We start from the raw sequence: 17,921 nt of genomic DNA on the forward strand, positions 1-17,921 counted from the left end.
TTTGATGAGGCGAACGTGATCGCCATTCTGCGTCATTTATTTTTATTCTCATTTCTTTTTTCTTTTTTGAAAGAGTATACAAAATATATATAAATTTATATGTACAAGTATTTATATATATTTTATATAAAGACATATGTGGTTTGATATTTTAGGGTCAAGCAATTAGTTAAGTTTTTTTTCTTTGTTTTAACATAATGGTCATGTTTTCAGTGAGTCAAATTCGTTCTACAGAGGCCAGAAAAAGGGAGACAGCTCCAGCGGTGTTCACGAGCAACCTACTTTGATGTGCCTACGGGATTCGAAAAAAAATATTCTTAATGGTGATAAGATGCCGGTAAAACATACAGGAAAACCTGGCGACGTCGATGAACCAATTGTGGCCTGGAATTTTACAAAAATAGAAAAAAGAAAAAAAATTGAAAAAAGAAAGGAAAATGAAAAGAGAGAAAAAATAGAATAGATAGAAAGAAAAACAGATAGAAGATAGAAAGAGAATAGCAGAAAAGAAAAGGAAAAGATATGCGCGAATTATAACGAAGATACAGAAGACAAACGTGATCTCGTAACGATAACGAGAACAAAGTTTGTCGTGTTCGTTGACAAAAGTTTGACTTCTTACCGTGTAAGATATGACTGCCATTTTTATTCGAGGTACAAGGCTTTTGGATATTCTTCGATGAAAAATCAGAGCACGTTATCGCGGTACTTTTCAGCTTGGCCGACTTAGAAACTCTCTGTTCGAATCATAATTACACTGTCTGTCCATTGGGAGCATCAAAGTTTAAATTATCGGTTATGCACTGTCGCATCCCGATGGGATACAAACTGAGAATAATAAATCAAAGTAAATAGGTAAGCAGTGTCCGGCACGCGTATCCTTTCATGTTACATTATCCCTGGGAAATAGGATTGTCCCGGAATAAGCGAATTAAAATAAGAAAAAATTTTGGATATTAAAATTTTAAAAGACTTTTTCTATCGATGCACCCAGTTGAGAATCATTCGAGACTTCGGAACGAATCGGAAAAGTTCGGATGGATCGGAAGAATTCGGGTCGATCGGAAAAATTCGGGTAAGATCGGATCAGAATATCAAAGATGGCGAATGTATAGTGAAACAATTTGTGTCTTTCTAATTGTAAAGTATTTTTGTAACATTTTCCGCAAATTTTGAACAGTTTTTTGAATGATCGTAATAAATTGTTAATCACCTTTGATAAATAATCACCTTTTATAAGTATCAAGGAGGATCAAGTATCAAATAACGCGTAATGAGATTCTGGTCGGCCCCAATCGTGGTTCATCGACGCAATTATTCGATGATACAGTTGTAATGATAACGAGCTGCCTGATCAACTGTGGGAATGCCATCCACTGTTCGACTCGACTCGATCCGATTGAGTCGATAACGAAAGAGAAGGAACAGAAAAAATAAAAGAAACGGAACAATGTGGACCGCCTCGTATGTTCTAATCACTTCGTAAGTCTAAAATCGTATCAATCATTATTATAAAAGTACTCTATGAGTCATGCACGCAACATGCCGCGGCCGAGGCTTCTAAAAGAGGTTGATTAAAAAATAATGAATTCGAATTGTTAGAAATCGTTGGCAGTCTGGTAGTTTTTCAAGCAGCTACTTGGCATCGTTGTATATACGTATATATATACATATATGTAAAAATATGTAGATATATACATATAAGAGTATAGGTGACAAAGAGAAATTTGAATCCTAGAGTGTGTACGTCACATGCATTCGGCGTTGCATAAAATCGTAAAAGAATCAGATGCTCGACGCACGATTGAGGACTTTCGTATTCCTTTCATAAAAATTTGAAAACAATATTTATTTTTTATGAATTAGACGTAATTAATATATAAATATTGTAATAAATTCATATTGTTATAACTTTTTATAATAAATTCACTTCTTATAAATATTCATTATATTATTTTTATAAGCTTTAGAGAAACGTGCTATTTTATATAAAAGAAAATAAAACAACACGTTTGTTCTCAAATTAAGGGAACGGTTAAAAAATTGACAAAAGAAATACAGAGTCCTCGAATTCGCTCTATACAAATCTTGGTTCCACTAAGAATATATTCATATATATGTATATAGTATATATATATATATATATTATATTATATATATATATATATTTATGGTGGGAGAAAGATGCGCATAACCCTCTAAAGCCGTATATCTTACAGCACTCTAGCATTCGTCAGAACTGCAGTGATCGTCAAAAATGACAAAGATTGTATAATGGCACCGGATGATATGTATCTGGAAACGATGCGTTCCTGGGCAAATCGATTTTGAATTTTAATTTTTTTTTATAAAAAATTAACGGACTATTAAAAATGTCGGAGAAAAAGAAAATAATTTTGCAATTTAATTAATTTTCTCAATTTTAAGTTAATTATTTATTTAATTTAAAGATTTCTTTTTCTGATTCTGATGAATTTCTTTTAAAGATTCGTTTTATCATTAAAAAGAATAAATTAATAAAAGGATCTTAAAAAGTATTATGACGATATTGAAATAAAATAAAATAAAATAAAATCTCACGAGAGATCAATTTCAACGAACAAATCAATTTATAAATTTGAATTGGTTTCTTTTTTTTTTAATTACGAAATAAAACTTTGAAAATAAACGCTGTCAAACGGTCAAAATTCAAGAAAACCATTAAATGGAAACGTCGAAGAAGAAAAATGGAGAAAAAAAATGGGAAAAAGTGTCTGAATCGGGAATTCGATTTACCCAGGTTATTTCGTAAACGTGCTAAGTGAGAATACATATTAGTTTCTCTTTCAAGCGTGTGTACAGCGTTTGCACATCCGTAATACTCTTCGAAATCTTTTTCTCGAGAAATGCGGTTATCGGTTGCTCCCGGAGGAGACGCGCGAGTTGCAAGATCGGTATACGACACGACTAGAAGAAGAATAAGAAATAATAATAGTAATAGTAGTAGTAGTAGTAGTAATGATAGTAATAGTAGTAGTAGTAGAATAGTAGTAGAGGAGGAAGAAGAAAAAAAAGAAGTAGAAGTAGAAGAATAAAAAACGATCTCGCGGGTCGCATTTTTTTCGTTCAGTTTGATTTTATCCGAGATGTTTTTTTTTTTTTTTTTTTTTTCCGCAAACAAAAAAGGAAAAAAAATTCAGCCACGGGCCCTCGTTGTCGAAAGCCCCTCGTCTCGAAGTCGATCTAAAAAAAAAAAAGAAGTAGAAGTAGAAGAAAAAAAAACGAGCCCGCGGGGCGCATTTTTTTCGTTCAGTTTGATTTTATCCGAGATGTTTTTTTTTTTTTTTTTTTTTGATTTCACGATACATGAATGGAATAAAAATTCAGCCACGGTCCATCGTTGTCGAAAGCCACTCGTCTCGAAGTCGATCTAAAAAAAAAAAGTACTATTTTCCTCGAATCACGATAAATCTCTCGATAAAAAATGTTCACGCTCTCTCAACAATTACTCGTCCGTGTTATAAGCAATTTTAGGCCTGGTATACCTGTACAAAATCGACCCGTATAATAAATATATACATACATATACATAAATATACACATATTTATACCATGATATAAAATAATACCATAATATGATTCTAATAATCATATATTAAAATTTCTACAAAATGTACAATTTATGTACAAAGTGATATATGTATATATTTATATACCTATCTAGAGAAAAATCACAATTGAGAACAGTAATAAAAATATAGTATAACGATATTATAATTAACGATGGTTAAATATAATCATAATGAGAAGAATAATTAATCGAATTAATTATAAATATATAGAGTAATAATAATGAATAATATAAGAGTGTATACGCGTAAAAAGTAGCAAAGATGGCAATAAAAAAGAATGAAGAAAGATAAATAAATACGTAAGAAATGAAATTGCCTAAAACTGGGCCAGGGCGGCAGGACGTTCACGGTGAGCTCCTCGTCAGAATCCTGGGACCGTCCATTCGCGGCCCTGCTCACGCCAACGATCTGGGCATCCCCGTCAGTCTTGAACCTTTACGGACAACAGGCCAGCCAAGCAACGATCAACAATCAACAATTTACCAGAACATACGATACGAAGAAAATTTCTAATTTTACTTTTTTTTTTTCTTATTTTCTTTTTTTTATATACTTTTTCCTATGTGTCGTAAATAATTTCTCTCTTTCCTTTCTCTCCCTCTCTCTCGCACACTTTCACACTTTTGTTTTTGTTTCGTAATGTTAGTCGTGAATTTAGTAACTTATAATTATAGTGCATGAATATTTGTTATATCGTTGTACGTATGTATTTCATTTATTTTTTTGTTTTTTTTTTATCTTTCTTCTTATTATATTATATTATATTATTTTATTCTTCGTTCAATTGTCGGTGAAAAAAATTCAAACGAAAAAAAAAATGCACACGTACAAAAGAAAAATTTATATATTCATTCGAGATCGTTCATACGAGCTCATTCTCACTTCTCGTTCTCTCGTTCGACATTCTTAGCGAAATTGTGATAAAAAATATACATATATGTGATAAAAAATATTCATATATATTCGCCTATTGAATTTGCGAATACAGACCAGATGTCCACTCTGCGCGGCTTTCCACGTGGTCACACGGACGAATCGAGACTGTACGATTCATTATTTATGATGAGGATACATATTCGCTCGTAAATAAGTGCCTTTAAAATTTGCTCTGCTGAAAGGAAACAGGCTTCATCTTCATCTCAAAATCAATGTAAGTTATAAATAATAATCGAAGTTATTTTGATTTATTTACAACTGAATACGCATCCATTGTAATTAATTCTAAATTTTTTTATCTCTCTCAATGTATCTTCATTCAATAAAAAAAGTCACAATATATTTTTACTATATATATATATAATAAAATTCGATATTTCTTGTGAAAGAATAAAAAATCATTGAGAGAGACGTTTCAAAGATATTCATTCCAGTTCGACGGGTAACAAATCTGTCCCTACCTCGAAAAAATTTTTCGCACCAGATGATCCTGCGCTTGATCTAACTGTGGCTCGTTTTTTCTTCTCTCGGCAAGCTCCTTTTCCCGACGGACATCGGCCACTTTCCGAAAAATTAGCTGCACAAAACGATTCGATTCGATTTTACACGCCTTTTTACATATATTAATTATATTAATTATTTCATGCATTCTTTTGCATTTTCTTCGATATTTGTCAAATATAGAATTTCGTTGTGAAGTATCGTGCGCTTCGAATAATTAATCAGAATGAATGGCACATCGTAGATCGAACGACAAAAAATTATTTATGCTTCCGAGTCGTTCTTTTGTTATTAATAATCGTTTAAATATCGTTGGAGCTTTTATTGGCTTTTTTACATCCTTTATTATGTAGTGATTATTCGATTGATCGTCAACTTAATCATCCTTATGCGTTTACATCATAGGTAAAAACATTAAAATAATTCTCAAATATATTTTCCAATACCATTAACGAATCCGGAAATAGAAAAAAACCTTCATTTGTTAATTCTATTAAGAAACGAAATGATTAGTAATTTCAACATGTAACATAACTCTATGTTTTAATATTCTTTTAGTAGAATGTAGATAACTCGGGTAATTTAATCTTTTCGATAATTTAGTTTTCGATGCCGGAAAAGCATCTCTTCTCCACTATATTTCCTTTTTTCTGGGTACAGAGTTGTAGGTTAAGGGTGGGAGATGATTTTGTTCGATGAGTACGCATGCGCTTCCAGAGTAGTCGATAGGCGCTCTAGGAAATAGGAGGTTACTTGTATTCACGATTAACCTCAAAATATTTTATTTATCGTGTCGATTTGAAAGTCGTGAATCGTTTTTTTGATTACTTCTGTTTCGATTCTTCGTTTCAGATGGTTGATGAAGAATTCTAAAAAAAGTACGCAATATTGCGTACTTATACTAATGTGATTCGTGTCGAATCCAAATTTTCGTTGAGAAAACAGAAGTATATGGATTGCTGTGGAAAGTATTTCTCGCGTTTGAAAGGTGGATAATTTTTTTTTATTTCTTACGAATTAACAAATTATATAAGTTTATTGTAAAATTGAGTAATTTATTGTAAAATCAATCGTCAAGTAGATCGATTTGTCAGTCATATGTTTATAATGTTTAAAAATGCTTTTTAACAATTGATTTGTGATAGTTTTATGAAACGAATTCGATAAAAATCTATCTATTTCAGATGGGTCATGGTTCAAGCCGTTCCGCTTCATCCGCAAATATTCTATCAGCGGACGAACTAACCTTGGTGGAGAATCTTTTCAAATCTATGTCTAGAAGTTCAGGTTCCATAAAACGTGAAGATATATTTAAACATTGGTCCACCCATTTGGATGATACATTATTGCAATTTGTAGTAAAATTTCTCTGTCATGAACCAGGGAAAAGAGTTTCTGCTATTAATGGAGAGAATTTTGGTAGACTCTATGTGTTTGCTGTTCGTGGAAGTCCAGAAGAGAGAACTAACTTAATTTTTAATGGTTTCTCAGAAGAGGAACAGAAACACGAAATACCCACTACTACATTCCTTCAATATGTTCAAGCTACTATAAATTCCTATTTGAGATTACAAAAAAATTCTGGCAACTCACACTATTTAACATGGAGTAGCATTGGGTGTACAGTGAACACTAGAAGGATAGGAATGAGATCTAGAAGTTTATGTGAAGATCTAGTCAAATATGGAGATACTTTATCTATCGAACAAGTGGAGAATTGGTTTTCCACAGCAGCCACTTTCAAAACCATTCAATCGCATGTTTTTCAATGCCTTTTCCTCATTTCTCAAAAGAAAGGAGACAAGAATACCAGTGGTAAAATAAACGATTTGAATCTTTTGCCAGGTTGCAAGGGTTTGGAAAATATACCGCACTTTCCTAGTATTCTAGGATTGGGTGATGTTTTGTTTTTGAATTTAAGTTTACCTCATGAACTTCGCAACGAATGGAGATTCCTATTTTCCAGTCAAGTGCATGGGGAATCATTTTCTACTATGCTTGGAAGAATAACTATGCAAGGTTCCACCATTATAATTCTTCAAGATATGGATGATCATGTATTTGGTGGTTTTGCTTCGAATAGTTGGGCAACTGGTCCAAATTTTATAGGAAACGAATCTTCCTTTCTATTTAAACTTGAACCAGATATACTTACATTTTCTTCCACTGGATACAATAATCATTATCAATATTTAAATCTTCATCAACAAACTATGCCTAATGGTTTGCTTATGGGAGGCCAATTGAATTATCCAGGCTTGTGGTTAGATTGCGAATACGGAACTGGAAAATCGAGCGTATCCTGTACAACTTTCCAGAATTATATTCAATTAAGTGGTAAAGAGGATTTTAAAATCAAGCATTGTGAAGTGTGGGGTGTAGGTCCTATTCCGGAAATAGAAGAAGAAGGACGCGATTCGAAGTCAATTTTGGACCAAGATTCTTCTTCGAAGGTCATATTGGAAATGTCTGGCCGTAAAATGTACAGCGAGGGATTACGGGAGGAAAAAGAGTAATTGTGATACCAGAGATTTGTTTGAGACTTTACACAGAATGAAAAAAAGATAAAAAAAAAGCATATCAGGCTATTTAAATTTTTATCAGCTCTTTAGAAACAAAAGGAAATCATTGTAACACAATATTTGTAATTCAATGATAAAATAGAAAAAAGAAAAAAGATATTATCATAGCTTTCGTGGACGTTTTAACAGAGTAATAATAAAAGAAGCTTATTTTTTTTCTGTTCGCTAATTAATTTTTTCGAAGAATAAAATTCTAGAGCTCTGTAACGGCCTGATTTCTAGTACTATTGTTATTTTTGATCAACTCTACGATCGATAGAGTGATATAATACCTAAAAAATAAAAAAGAGAAAAAGAGAAAAAAATATATCGAGTTGCTGTATTTCGAATGCCTATTATCTAGTGCCTGGTGAATCATCAATCATTTTTAATTGGATCTCTTAATACATTAAAGAAAGTTTATCAATGAGAAGAAATTTGTACAATACATATTTATTATATATACATAAGACTGTATATGTGTTATTCATATATGACTGATGCTGGTCACTGTTCACTCTATTGTCGGAAAAAAGAAACCAAAGAATTTACATTGCACTGTTCAGTATAATATTACAAAAGTTCAATAAAGAATTGAAATCTTGAGATTTTTTGAATCTTATTTTAATATTTCGTTATACGTCTATCATATTTTTTCCAATTCTCCGATTTCCTGCAATCCTAATCTAACCTCGAAAAAGATCAAAAATAATAAAATAATGATATACATAGTCCCTTTCCATATCGCTTAATTAAGTTTGACGATAATAATTTGTAAAAAAAACAAACGATATAAATAAAAAATAAGAAAGTACTTACCCGATGACTAAGATTGTAAGTCAGAACGAGATTCCTAGCAAACGAATTGGCGAAGGCTTGGTAAAAATCCAACACCTCCAACAGTCGATCTCTCTTGATTGTGTGAAGATCGCAATAGGTTAGAGCTCGAACATTGGCAGCGCTCTGTCCCACGGACGGGTTTGTCCAGAAGCTGTCCCCAAACACGTCACCCTTACCGAGAATGGCGACCACTTCGTCGTCTTGGATTACCTCCAGGCTTCCAGTCACTATGAAACACAACGAGTCGATCGACTCGCCTGTATGATACAATAGATCACCCGGTGCGCTATGGGACATCGTGAAATGCATTGCCAGGGCGCGAAGGCAACCGTCAGAGGCCAATCTAGAAATAATCAAGAAATTAGAGTTATTTATAACTATCAACATGTTCAACTTTTCACTTCATAGTATTTAATGAAACAAACTAGGCTTGCCTAAACGCAGGATGCTCGTTGAAGACTTTTCTGTTCAAGTGAACGCAGATGTCCGCCTTCATATCTTTAGGGCAGTAGTTGAGTACCTTGTCAGTGTCTAGGCCCTTGGTCATCGCCCAAGTGCTCACCACATAATCCATCACGCGTTCGCTAAGAGCTTTCGGCACCTCGTGCAATTTCATGAATTCCCTCACGTTGTTCAACATATCGTGATATTTAGCCGTGGCGGATGTCATCTGTTGGATTATCGTAGTCACGTGACCAAAGATGGTGGCGTACAACAGAGCTATGGACAAAGGTTCAAATTTGTGTTTAACAATTCACGAAACTTGAAAATTGCAAATTTTCGTAAAGAAACCTATTTTTTTAATATTGAGATGAAAAAAAATGAAAAAAGAAAAAGTATCGTACCGGCAATGATCATCATGCAGATGGTAAAAATCTTCTCGTTGTCGGTTTCGGCGGCGACGTTACCGAATCCCACCGAAGTCATGCAAGTCATCGTGAAGTATAATGCGGTGACGTACATGGTTCTCCTGGACGGTCCCGCGACTAATTCAGGCGCGGTGCTGGTATTGGTCCACAGGTAACTGTACGGGGACTGGGTGACGTTCGCCAGCTTCCACAGCCAGGAATATTGAACTCCGTTATCGGCGTCTGACCTTCCTATCGAGTACCTTTAACGCAACGACGCTTCTTACATTCCTTGTGACATTCGACCTTTAGCCTCTACCAAGGTGATATTTATATACTTATCAAGCAGAGTTTTAAATTTTTTTATCGATATTATTATCAAGAATATTTTTATCATATCTAACCAGAAGAATTATATTAAATATCATCGTTTTTCCATTTAATTTTTAACAAAGTTTTTTACCCCACCTTGGTATGCTAACGGTAAATTGTTTACAATTTTCTAAGACATACTATAAATTCGACAAAATGAAAGGCGGATCAAGGATTAATTCGGAGATGCGTGAGAGAAGCACGCATGCTTTTTCTATTCGCTAATTGTATTATACTGTGTTCACAAGCAGTTTCTTCATTTTCCATTCTCGGTTTCGACCGTTGCCCCTCCTTTTTCCAATCTTTGTACTCTATATTTTTCTTTTTCTTTTTTTGATTGGCTGCTCGAAACGAAAGCATAGGAAGGGAAGAAAGAGGGGCTACGGTGAAACACTCGAAGCTCTCCTTTGGAGAAACGGTTCGCCAACGGAAGATAATAGCGTTCGAGCAAAAGGCTCGCGTTACGTTCCTGGTTTTCCAACATCGTCGATGAAGGGACATGGAGCCCCTTTGCCGAGGAAACGAGCGGAACATCATCATCATCATCATCATCATCAAAAGACTTTTTTTTTTTTTTTAAACTCTTTTCCACTTTCTTCCTTTCTCTTCTTTTATCTCTCCCTCGCACTCGCTCCCTCTTTTTCTTTTTCTCTTTAAAGACGAGGCAACATTAATTTGAAGCGCTACTTCGTTTATGCCGCTTCGAGCCGAAAAGAAGCGAAAATAATTAAGAAGCAAGGGTGAAGGAACTAGACAGCAGACTTGCGGCCTTCTCATCCCGTACTTTTCTCTCTCTCTCTCTCTCTTTCTCTCTAGTTCTTTTTTCAAGTACTGGTAGATCTTCTCCGTCTAACCTGAATAACGCGAGAAAAACAATAAAAAAAAAAGTGGATTATCTCTCGAAGATTCTATGGATTTTTGGTAAGTTGAAATTTAAATTTCAATATATGTTTGTTTTTGAAAAATTTCTAGAACCTACCTATACCCGTCATCAATGTTGGAACAAAATGACAGTTAAGAGAGAAATTTCAAAGAATTTAAAAATTTCTTTTTAATATTAAAATCCAACAACAGGCTATACTAGAACTATTCTAGAAGCCAGTGGCAAACCAGTTCCTTTCGGGAATTTTCCTTCCTCAAGACAACATTTCTTTTTCCCCTTCATCCAAGTTGAGATCATTCGATCAAATTCGAAAATTCCCATTGGAACGAGAGTGCAATGATATTTTGTGAAAGCGGCACGGCATACGTATTGTTTGTTTGCACGTGTATGTAATATGTAATATGTCCTGTGTGTGTGTGTGTTCCTGTCTAAGACTGTGTTTTTATTGCTCGTGAAATTGCGACGTAACCAAGAAAGTTCTGTCGCTTTCTTTTATAGCTAGAAAAGAAACATATATATTAAATTTATTAAAATACATTAAAATATGAAATCAGGAGATCAATATTATAATCATTTAGAATTGAGAATATTTATGTTTAATATTACAGCCTTCATATAGGTTATAATATTCAATTCTACTTTAAGAAAGCGACAAAATATTGTCAGTTACGTGAAGATGTTGAAAATCAGGAAGGGGAAACGTGAATGACGCCTAGGTAGATTTAGCCGTCAATCCTGCCGCAGCCGTGTTACCTTTTTGTGTGTGGGCAGGGTAAAATCACCTTAAAGTGACGTACCAGACACAGGCCAGCCAGTGAGCAACCAACATGTAGAAACAGAGCAGTAGAATGAGCATCGCGGCTCCATACTCCAGATACCGGTCTAGTTTTCGAACGACCCGACCAAGCCGGAGAAGACGGACCACTTTCAACGCTGAAAACAGGCTTCCTATGCCGTCCTCGTCGTGATCGAACGCGTTGAACACGTCGTACGGTAGGCAGCTCAACAGGTCGATGATGAACCATGATTTCAGGTAGTTCATTCTGATCACCTACGAATAATAATAATATTAATAATAATATAATAATTATAAAAATAATTAAAAAAAGTATGTATACGTTCTATCTAAGTTTAAGAGTTCTTAATCTATGATTAAATAATTCACTTTAATAGATCGTTCATCAAATATCTGAATCATAATCAATCTGTGAATTGTAAAGCAATTTTTAAATTATTAAAAATTTGATAATGAAAATTTTCAAAATAAAAAATTTTTATCACCTGTGAATGAATAATAATATATTATCTGTGAGTGATAATTTGTATATTACGATTCTCGTCTATCCGCAAAAATATTTATTTGCAATTATTATTATAGAAAATTTTCGAAACGATTAAAATTTATTTTGATATATATAGTCGCATAGGATAAAGTGCGGGCCCTGAAAACACACTACGTAAGAGTATGGGTGATTTTTATGAGTGTGGAGGCAATTGCGAGATGGGTACCTTAGGGTCAGACACCACCTCGCCACCAGGGCCAACGAACGTGGTGTGAAAGTTGAGGACAATGTCGATGAAGAATATGACGTCAACGATGCTGTCGACAACCAGCAGGGACACATCCTCGCTGGTTTTGTTTTTGAACGCGACGTTGTAGGGCACCATGATGGCCGTGTAAAAAGTCAAACATAAAATGATCCAGTCCCAAATCGCCTTGAACGCGCAGTAATGTAACAAAATGTGCGGCGGGGTCTTTGGCGCCTCTTGTCTGTACTGCGGCATCACGTCGCCGCTTAAGGACATCATCTGAAAAAGAATCAATTTTCTCGATCTTATCCTTTTCCCTCTTTCTTTTTTTTTTCATTTATTTTATTTTATTTCACACGAATATTATATAAATATTTCAAATAGACTCGAAATCGAATGATAAACACGATGCGTATATTTAAATATCAACGATTACAATAATCCAGCAATAAATTCGAACATGTGCAAATCCTCCGCGGATCTGTTAACATTTCGATGCAAATCTCCTCGAAACGAGGACGAATACCTCCACCACAGCGTATAAATGCAAATGATCTTTGATTAAATATTAAAATCAAAATTTTTTTCCAATTAGAATTGTACAATTAAAAAGAAAAGAAAAATTCTAAATTTTAAGAATTTGAATTAAAATTAGAAAGATTATTCATAGATTATTCATTTTATAAAAGAATATAAATATGTAATATCTTACATGAGCTAAGTGTGATTGCTTCGCGGTGGTTGGCAACGCGGAATCCTTGAGGGCGGGCAGATGGGAGCTGAATTGTGAGACAAGAACAGATCTCGACCTGGTGACCGATCTGGCGAGCTTGGCGAATTTGGAGAGGCCACCCTTGCTGTCGTCTGCCTCGATTGGCTGCTTCAGGGCAGTGATGTCCCGGAAGGTCAACAGGAACAGGACCACTAGGTCCCGTTCGTTCTTTATTGGCGCTATTTGTAGAAGCAGCCATAGTGGTGTTTCTGTATACCCGGAACAACAACAGAATGAAGAAAACTGTCATTGATCGAAGGAAATTGCGATTCGATTGTTGTTTGATTCTAGAATTCTATATATCGTTTCATCGAATACATAATCGATACATAGTCGATAAACTAAATAGCTATTTACATGATAGATATTACGTTATACACTTGCAGAAAGAATATAGAATTTATATTTATTAAAACTAATTTGAAAATAATTTTGTTTATGTTCTTTTTAAAATCTTTTTAAAAAAATTTTATAAATATTCTTACTGCAAGATAAGATGATTATTCACTCACCGTCATGCTATCAGCACTCAAAAGCAATTACTTAATTACTAACGAACAATATACACGATGCGAATGGATACACAAGCATATATGATGATTTCTATACTACATTTTGGATATATCTTGAATATTTAAAATTCTAACAACAAGTGATTGAAAATTGCACATGTATTTGGCTTTGAAATAATTTAAACGAAGCTTTAATGATTAAAATGCGTGTAAAAATATTATTTTTAATAAATTTATAAACTCATGCCACCATTCGAAGTGTAGGTGTGTCGAGTGCTGACATCTGATGTATTGTATTTGAAGCAGTGCTCGATTAGAGTGTACGTGAAATTTGATCGTGATGCAGTTTAAAGAATGAAATAAATAATAGAAAGAAAAGAAAAAAGATCAGTTGCATATAAATTCTGATAAATTCTGCTAATTCGTGCCTATTTTAATTATAAATTATATAAGTATATTAATGATAAAAAAATCTTATTTAATGATAAAAAAGGTATCGTTCATTCTAATGATAGGATAAAAGAGGATATTCGAAATCGGAAATTATCTTTATATTAAAGTGACAGTTTAGTGATATAGTGATATTCACTGATAGTGAATAGTTTTAAAAGGACAAAGTGTGTACCTTGTTACAATTATTTTATCAACGATTGTATACCATCCAACTTTGAGTATGTCGTGTCCTGGTGGTTGAGTATTAACAATACACACGTAACGAGTCATCGAGGACGAGGAATACGTTCATTTATATTTTTTTCACCTGTAAATTAATTTTTTAGTAAAAATCATATAAATACGCGACTTCTCGTCTTCGATGCCCAAATTATTTGTTTCGACTGCTACTTGGCATTTTCTGGCGATACTGTATACCGGCTAGAGCTAATTGGACGTGAATTTAGTATGAATAGGTCGCCATCTGGCGTGAAGAGTTTGTAATCCAACTTTAAACTCGATTTACTTCACGATGTTGCTCTATGGAATATGTAGAAAGGTACTTTGACCAAGAAAGTGAACAAAGAAGTGACAGCAGAATAAAGAGGAATTTATTATGTTCGGGGATTAAATTAAATCAACGCATGTTTTCATCATTGGAAGGACGTTCAATGATAAATGTCCTTCGATCTGCCGTACATTTTTATCAATTTCATCCCTCTTTCTGCTTCGTCATCTCTGCCGTCCCCGTTTTCTGCGTCCCTTAATCTTTCCTACATAAACTTTCTCACTTCTAATTTTTCGATATTTTCACTATATTTATTCTAACCACTTCAAAATTTTCTAAAAAATTTTTTCTAACCTTTCGAAATATACGATAATTTTTTTTATGAAACTGTAGATAGATCTTTTCACTTTAAAATTTATTTAATTTTCAGTTTTAAAATGTTGAATTAATTGGAAATGGACAAACCCTGAACGAGAGATGCGACCTTTGATGTAAGAGAATAAAGATAAACGTGTAATTTGCCTACGGAAAAGTGTACGTATGACTGTGATTATGAGTGTCATCAATCGTGAGAAAGTATGTATATACTCGCGACCTTTTACATCGTCACCGTTAATTTACAACGTCCTCGCAATAAATTAGGACGAAACTCACGGCCAGCTTACTATGTACTTGCCTACGTGCCCGGTGAACTTCGCCAGATCTATCGATGGAAAATAAACGGCATATCCATTATGATGTTATTTTACGGTGTAATTTTACGACGATTTCGCTACGATCAAAACTGGAACGATCATTTTCTTTTTTTTTTTAACAAATATAAAATTTCACGTTGCAAAATTATTCCTTAGACAGTGTCTCTCAACTCTTTTTTGAGTTGTGATTTTTTTTTTGTGATATATTTCAAATAATTTTTGATATCATTTAATATTTGATTATTTTTTTTCTACATATAGGATATTCATTATAAAGCATTCAATTGAGATCAACATCAAGCAATGAGAGGTTAAGAGTCCATAGGTTAAGAGTCACTATTAAAGATGAAAAAAAAATCAACGTTGTTTTAGAATTAAAATTAATAATTTAAACTCAAAACTATTTCGTAACCAATAAGTTGAGAAGTACTGATCTACACCGAAATTTAAAAATCTCTTCTTCTTGTAGGGAAACAAAAAGAAAGCGAAGATATGTAAATCTTCTAATATCCTCCAGAAGATTCTGGATGAAAAATAGTCGACACGTGGTAGGAGATTGGTATTACTGGAAGACAGAGAAGATAAGGAAAGAGGAATAACAGTAGAAGATATATAGGATTCGCAGCTAAATCGTCGATGCTGTTACGTACGAAGCGCATCGTTCACCGAGCTGGCAAATGGACAACATCTGCAATGGACAGATACGTGTTGTGATACGTGTTGAATACGTGTTGTGTCTTTAGTACTTAAGAGTGAGATAGAGATAGAGAGAAAGATTTCAGGGAGGAATTAACTGAAATCAAGAGTAGGTGGGAGGTCGAATAGCGTCCTCTCATTATGGCCGCCCCTTGGTCCCGGGATCGTTCGACGATCCTTGTACGTGTGTCGTCTCTTGTTCACGCTAAAGATGGGTGTATAACAATCGTATACAGTATATCTCCAAATGTACATTAATATTTATAGATTTATATGTAGGGTATCGTGTTAGTTGTAAATCGGGCAAGATTTTTGGTGATTTCTTTTTTTCGTGAAAAAAGTAAGTAAAAGAGAGGAAAGAATTAAATTTTCTTCATTTAAAGATTTGATTTCAAGTATGAATCGAGTTTACAAAATTTTATATGAAAAATATGGATAATTAGATACGAATAAATTATCGATATGGTAAAAATTATTGAAATAATTTATCGATAGATAGATAAATATATATGTAAAAGCATAAACAAAAAATGTAAAGATAAATTATTTTTGTTTAAAAATTTTTAAACAAGGAAAAAATAAATTTAAAAATTAGATATCGATTATACATGCGATATCTAATTTGATTTTTTTAAAAGAACTTAAATGATAAAATTTTATTCTACATTTTTTGCTTATTTTCAAATGTAAATATAATAATCTATCGATAATTCATTTATATCTAATGGATTTCACATATATTTGAAAAATTTTCAAACTAGATTCACTCAAAAACGAAGCTTCAAATAAAAGAATTTTATTCTTTTTTTTTTTCTACCTACTTTTTCATGAGGAATCACTCTTTTTCTCTGCCTGAATTGTGCTACAAATAACAAGATAACCTCTATATAAATATATGTACGTATATATATATATATACATATAATTATATATAAATGGTGTTTTGTTATAGTTAGATTCGAGGGTGACTTACTGGTGGGTTTTTCGAGCACTCTTTTGCGAACCTGTGCTAGACATACCTCGTGGGGCACCTTTAAACAAAACGATCATTCGTTATTGGGCTCGGTTCGAGTCGATCGGATTCACTAGGATCGATATAGAGTCGCTAAGTTCATCGCTTATGACGAAGGAAGGTGAAGGAAATCTTTTTGATTGGTTATCGAATTTCGTTGCTCGTTACTGGTCGCTGTTGAGCGTTATTTATAACTGTCTGTTGATAAATATCGATCGGTAATTCTTATCGACTTAAATATTTAAGATTTTCGAAATTTCTGAAATTTTTTCTGATTTGTCATCGAGTTAGATTAAGATTTAAAAATTTAAGATTTTAGAAATTTTTTGAGATTATAGATACAGTAGTCTAGAATTTTGTTGAAAGAGTAAAAAATGGAAAAATAAAGTACTGTATATGAAGAAATTAGAAGCATCGTGACGATGAGGTGTTGAGCTGGCGAATGTGAAATATCGTTTCGATTTCACGGGACAACGACGTCTCATGAATTTTCTTATCGAGCACATTAAAACGAATATACGTACATGGAATATGCAAATTACATGATATTTGACTTTTCTCGTTAAGAATTTAATTTTTCTGCTGACACGCGTCGCATACAGATTCGAACGTTTTAAGCAATTTTCAAATTACTTTTTAAAATTATTCGAGAGATAAACAATATAAACATTTCACGAATGCAATTAAATGATTTATTTAATATTTCAAGAAATAAGCTATTTAATTTAAATAAAAAATAACTAGTTTAAATAGTTACTAGATACTTAGTTATTTAGTTACTTAATATTAAATTACTATAAAATAACTAGTTTTTTATTATTGCTTCTGATTAATACTTATCTGATTATCAGGCTTATCTCTAAAGAAGAAATTCAACAAATTCAATAAATTCTGACAATCTTTTATTTAAAAAAAAAAAAAAATCTCAAAAAAAAGAAAAAACGAAAAACGACTTTACACACGCGTCAACTCAACGTAAAGAGAATAGATCTTGGTGAAATGAGCAACAGACGCAAAGAGACTCACTGTTTCTGATTACTTGTATCAGTGATAGGCACTCGTGTTCTAATAATAAGTACTCGTACTGACACACGAGGCGAGTCTGCGTGAATCAGGCGACACCAACAACACGTGAAAACACACGATAAAGAAACTCTGGAACCCGAGACGGTCCGCGTCTACACAACGACGAATGCGGACGGTCCGGTATCC

General features: G+C 33.4%; 2 protein-coding genes and 1 long non-coding RNA gene across 16 annotated transcripts in view; 2 read left to right on the forward strand and 1 right to left on the reverse strand.

Annotated features, from left to right (window-relative positions):
* LOC102675244 (potassium voltage-gated channel protein eag) overlaps positions 1 to 17,921 on the reverse strand; it is a 61,865-nt gene that overhangs the window by 3,903 nt on the left and 40,041 nt on the right. The window contains exons 4-12 of one of the 11 annotated variants that reach the window (XM_006621604.2): positions 16,717 to 16,728; positions 12,795 to 13,063; positions 12,062 to 12,361; positions 11,335 to 11,603; positions 9,295 to 9,560; positions 8,884 to 9,169; positions 8,429 to 8,792; positions 5,009 to 5,124; positions 3,928 to 4,044 (exon numbers count right to left, since the gene is read on the reverse strand). In XM_006621604.2, the coding sequence (XP_006621667.1) occupies positions 3,928 to 4,044; positions 5,009 to 5,124; positions 8,429 to 8,792; positions 8,884 to 9,169; positions 9,295 to 9,560; positions 11,335 to 11,603; positions 12,062 to 12,361; positions 12,795 to 13,063; positions 16,717 to 16,728 (1,999 nt within the window). Of the gene's footprint in view, positions 1 to 3,927; positions 4,045 to 5,008; positions 5,125 to 8,428; positions 8,793 to 8,883; positions 9,170 to 9,294; positions 9,561 to 11,334; positions 11,604 to 12,061; positions 12,362 to 12,794; positions 13,064 to 13,366; positions 13,611 to 13,991; positions 14,120 to 16,716; positions 16,729 to 17,735; positions 17,916 to 17,921 lie in introns of those variants that run through there. The other 10 variants (XM_006621606.2, XM_031513281.1, XM_006621612.2 and 7 more) reach the window with 10 other exon arrangements.
* On the forward strand, positions 943 to 8,215 carry LOC102675021 (MTOR-associated protein MEAK7). Of its 3 annotated transcripts, XM_006621603.2 has the most exons (3): positions 953 to 1,482; positions 5,901 to 6,036; positions 6,233 to 8,215. In XM_006621603.2, the coding sequence occupies exon 3, from the start codon at positions 6,233 to 6,235 to the stop codon at positions 7,562 to 7,564; it is 1,332 nt and encodes a 443-aa protein (XP_006621666.1). In that variant the 5' UTR covers positions 953 to 1,482; positions 5,901 to 6,036; the 3' UTR covers positions 7,565 to 8,215. The 3 variants fall into 3 exon arrangements, with proteins under 3 accessions (XP_031369143.1, XP_006621666.1, XP_031369142.1); XM_031513283.1 differs by lacking the exon at positions 5,901 to 6,036 and having other exon boundaries at positions 943 to 1,482; XM_031513282.1 differs by lacking the exon at positions 953 to 1,482 and having other exon boundaries at positions 5,304 to 6,036.
* Positions 14,351 to 16,051, forward strand: LOC116186340. 2 transcript variants are annotated; one of them, XR_004151314.1, is made up of 4 exons: positions 14,351 to 14,493; positions 14,737 to 14,882; positions 14,949 to 15,058; positions 15,471 to 16,050. It is a non-coding gene; the product is annotated as an uncharacterized LOC116186340 (long non-coding RNA). The 2 variants fall into 2 exon arrangements; XR_004151313.1 differs by having other exon boundaries at positions 14,737 to 15,058; positions 15,471 to 16,051.

Source organism: Apis dorsata, unplaced genomic scaffold (assembly GCF_000469605.1).
Source record: "Apis dorsata unplaced genomic scaffold, Apis dorsata 1.3 scaffold_631, whole genome shotgun sequence".
Taxonomy (NCBI): domain Eukaryota; kingdom Metazoa; phylum Arthropoda; class Insecta; order Hymenoptera; family Apidae; genus Apis; species Apis dorsata.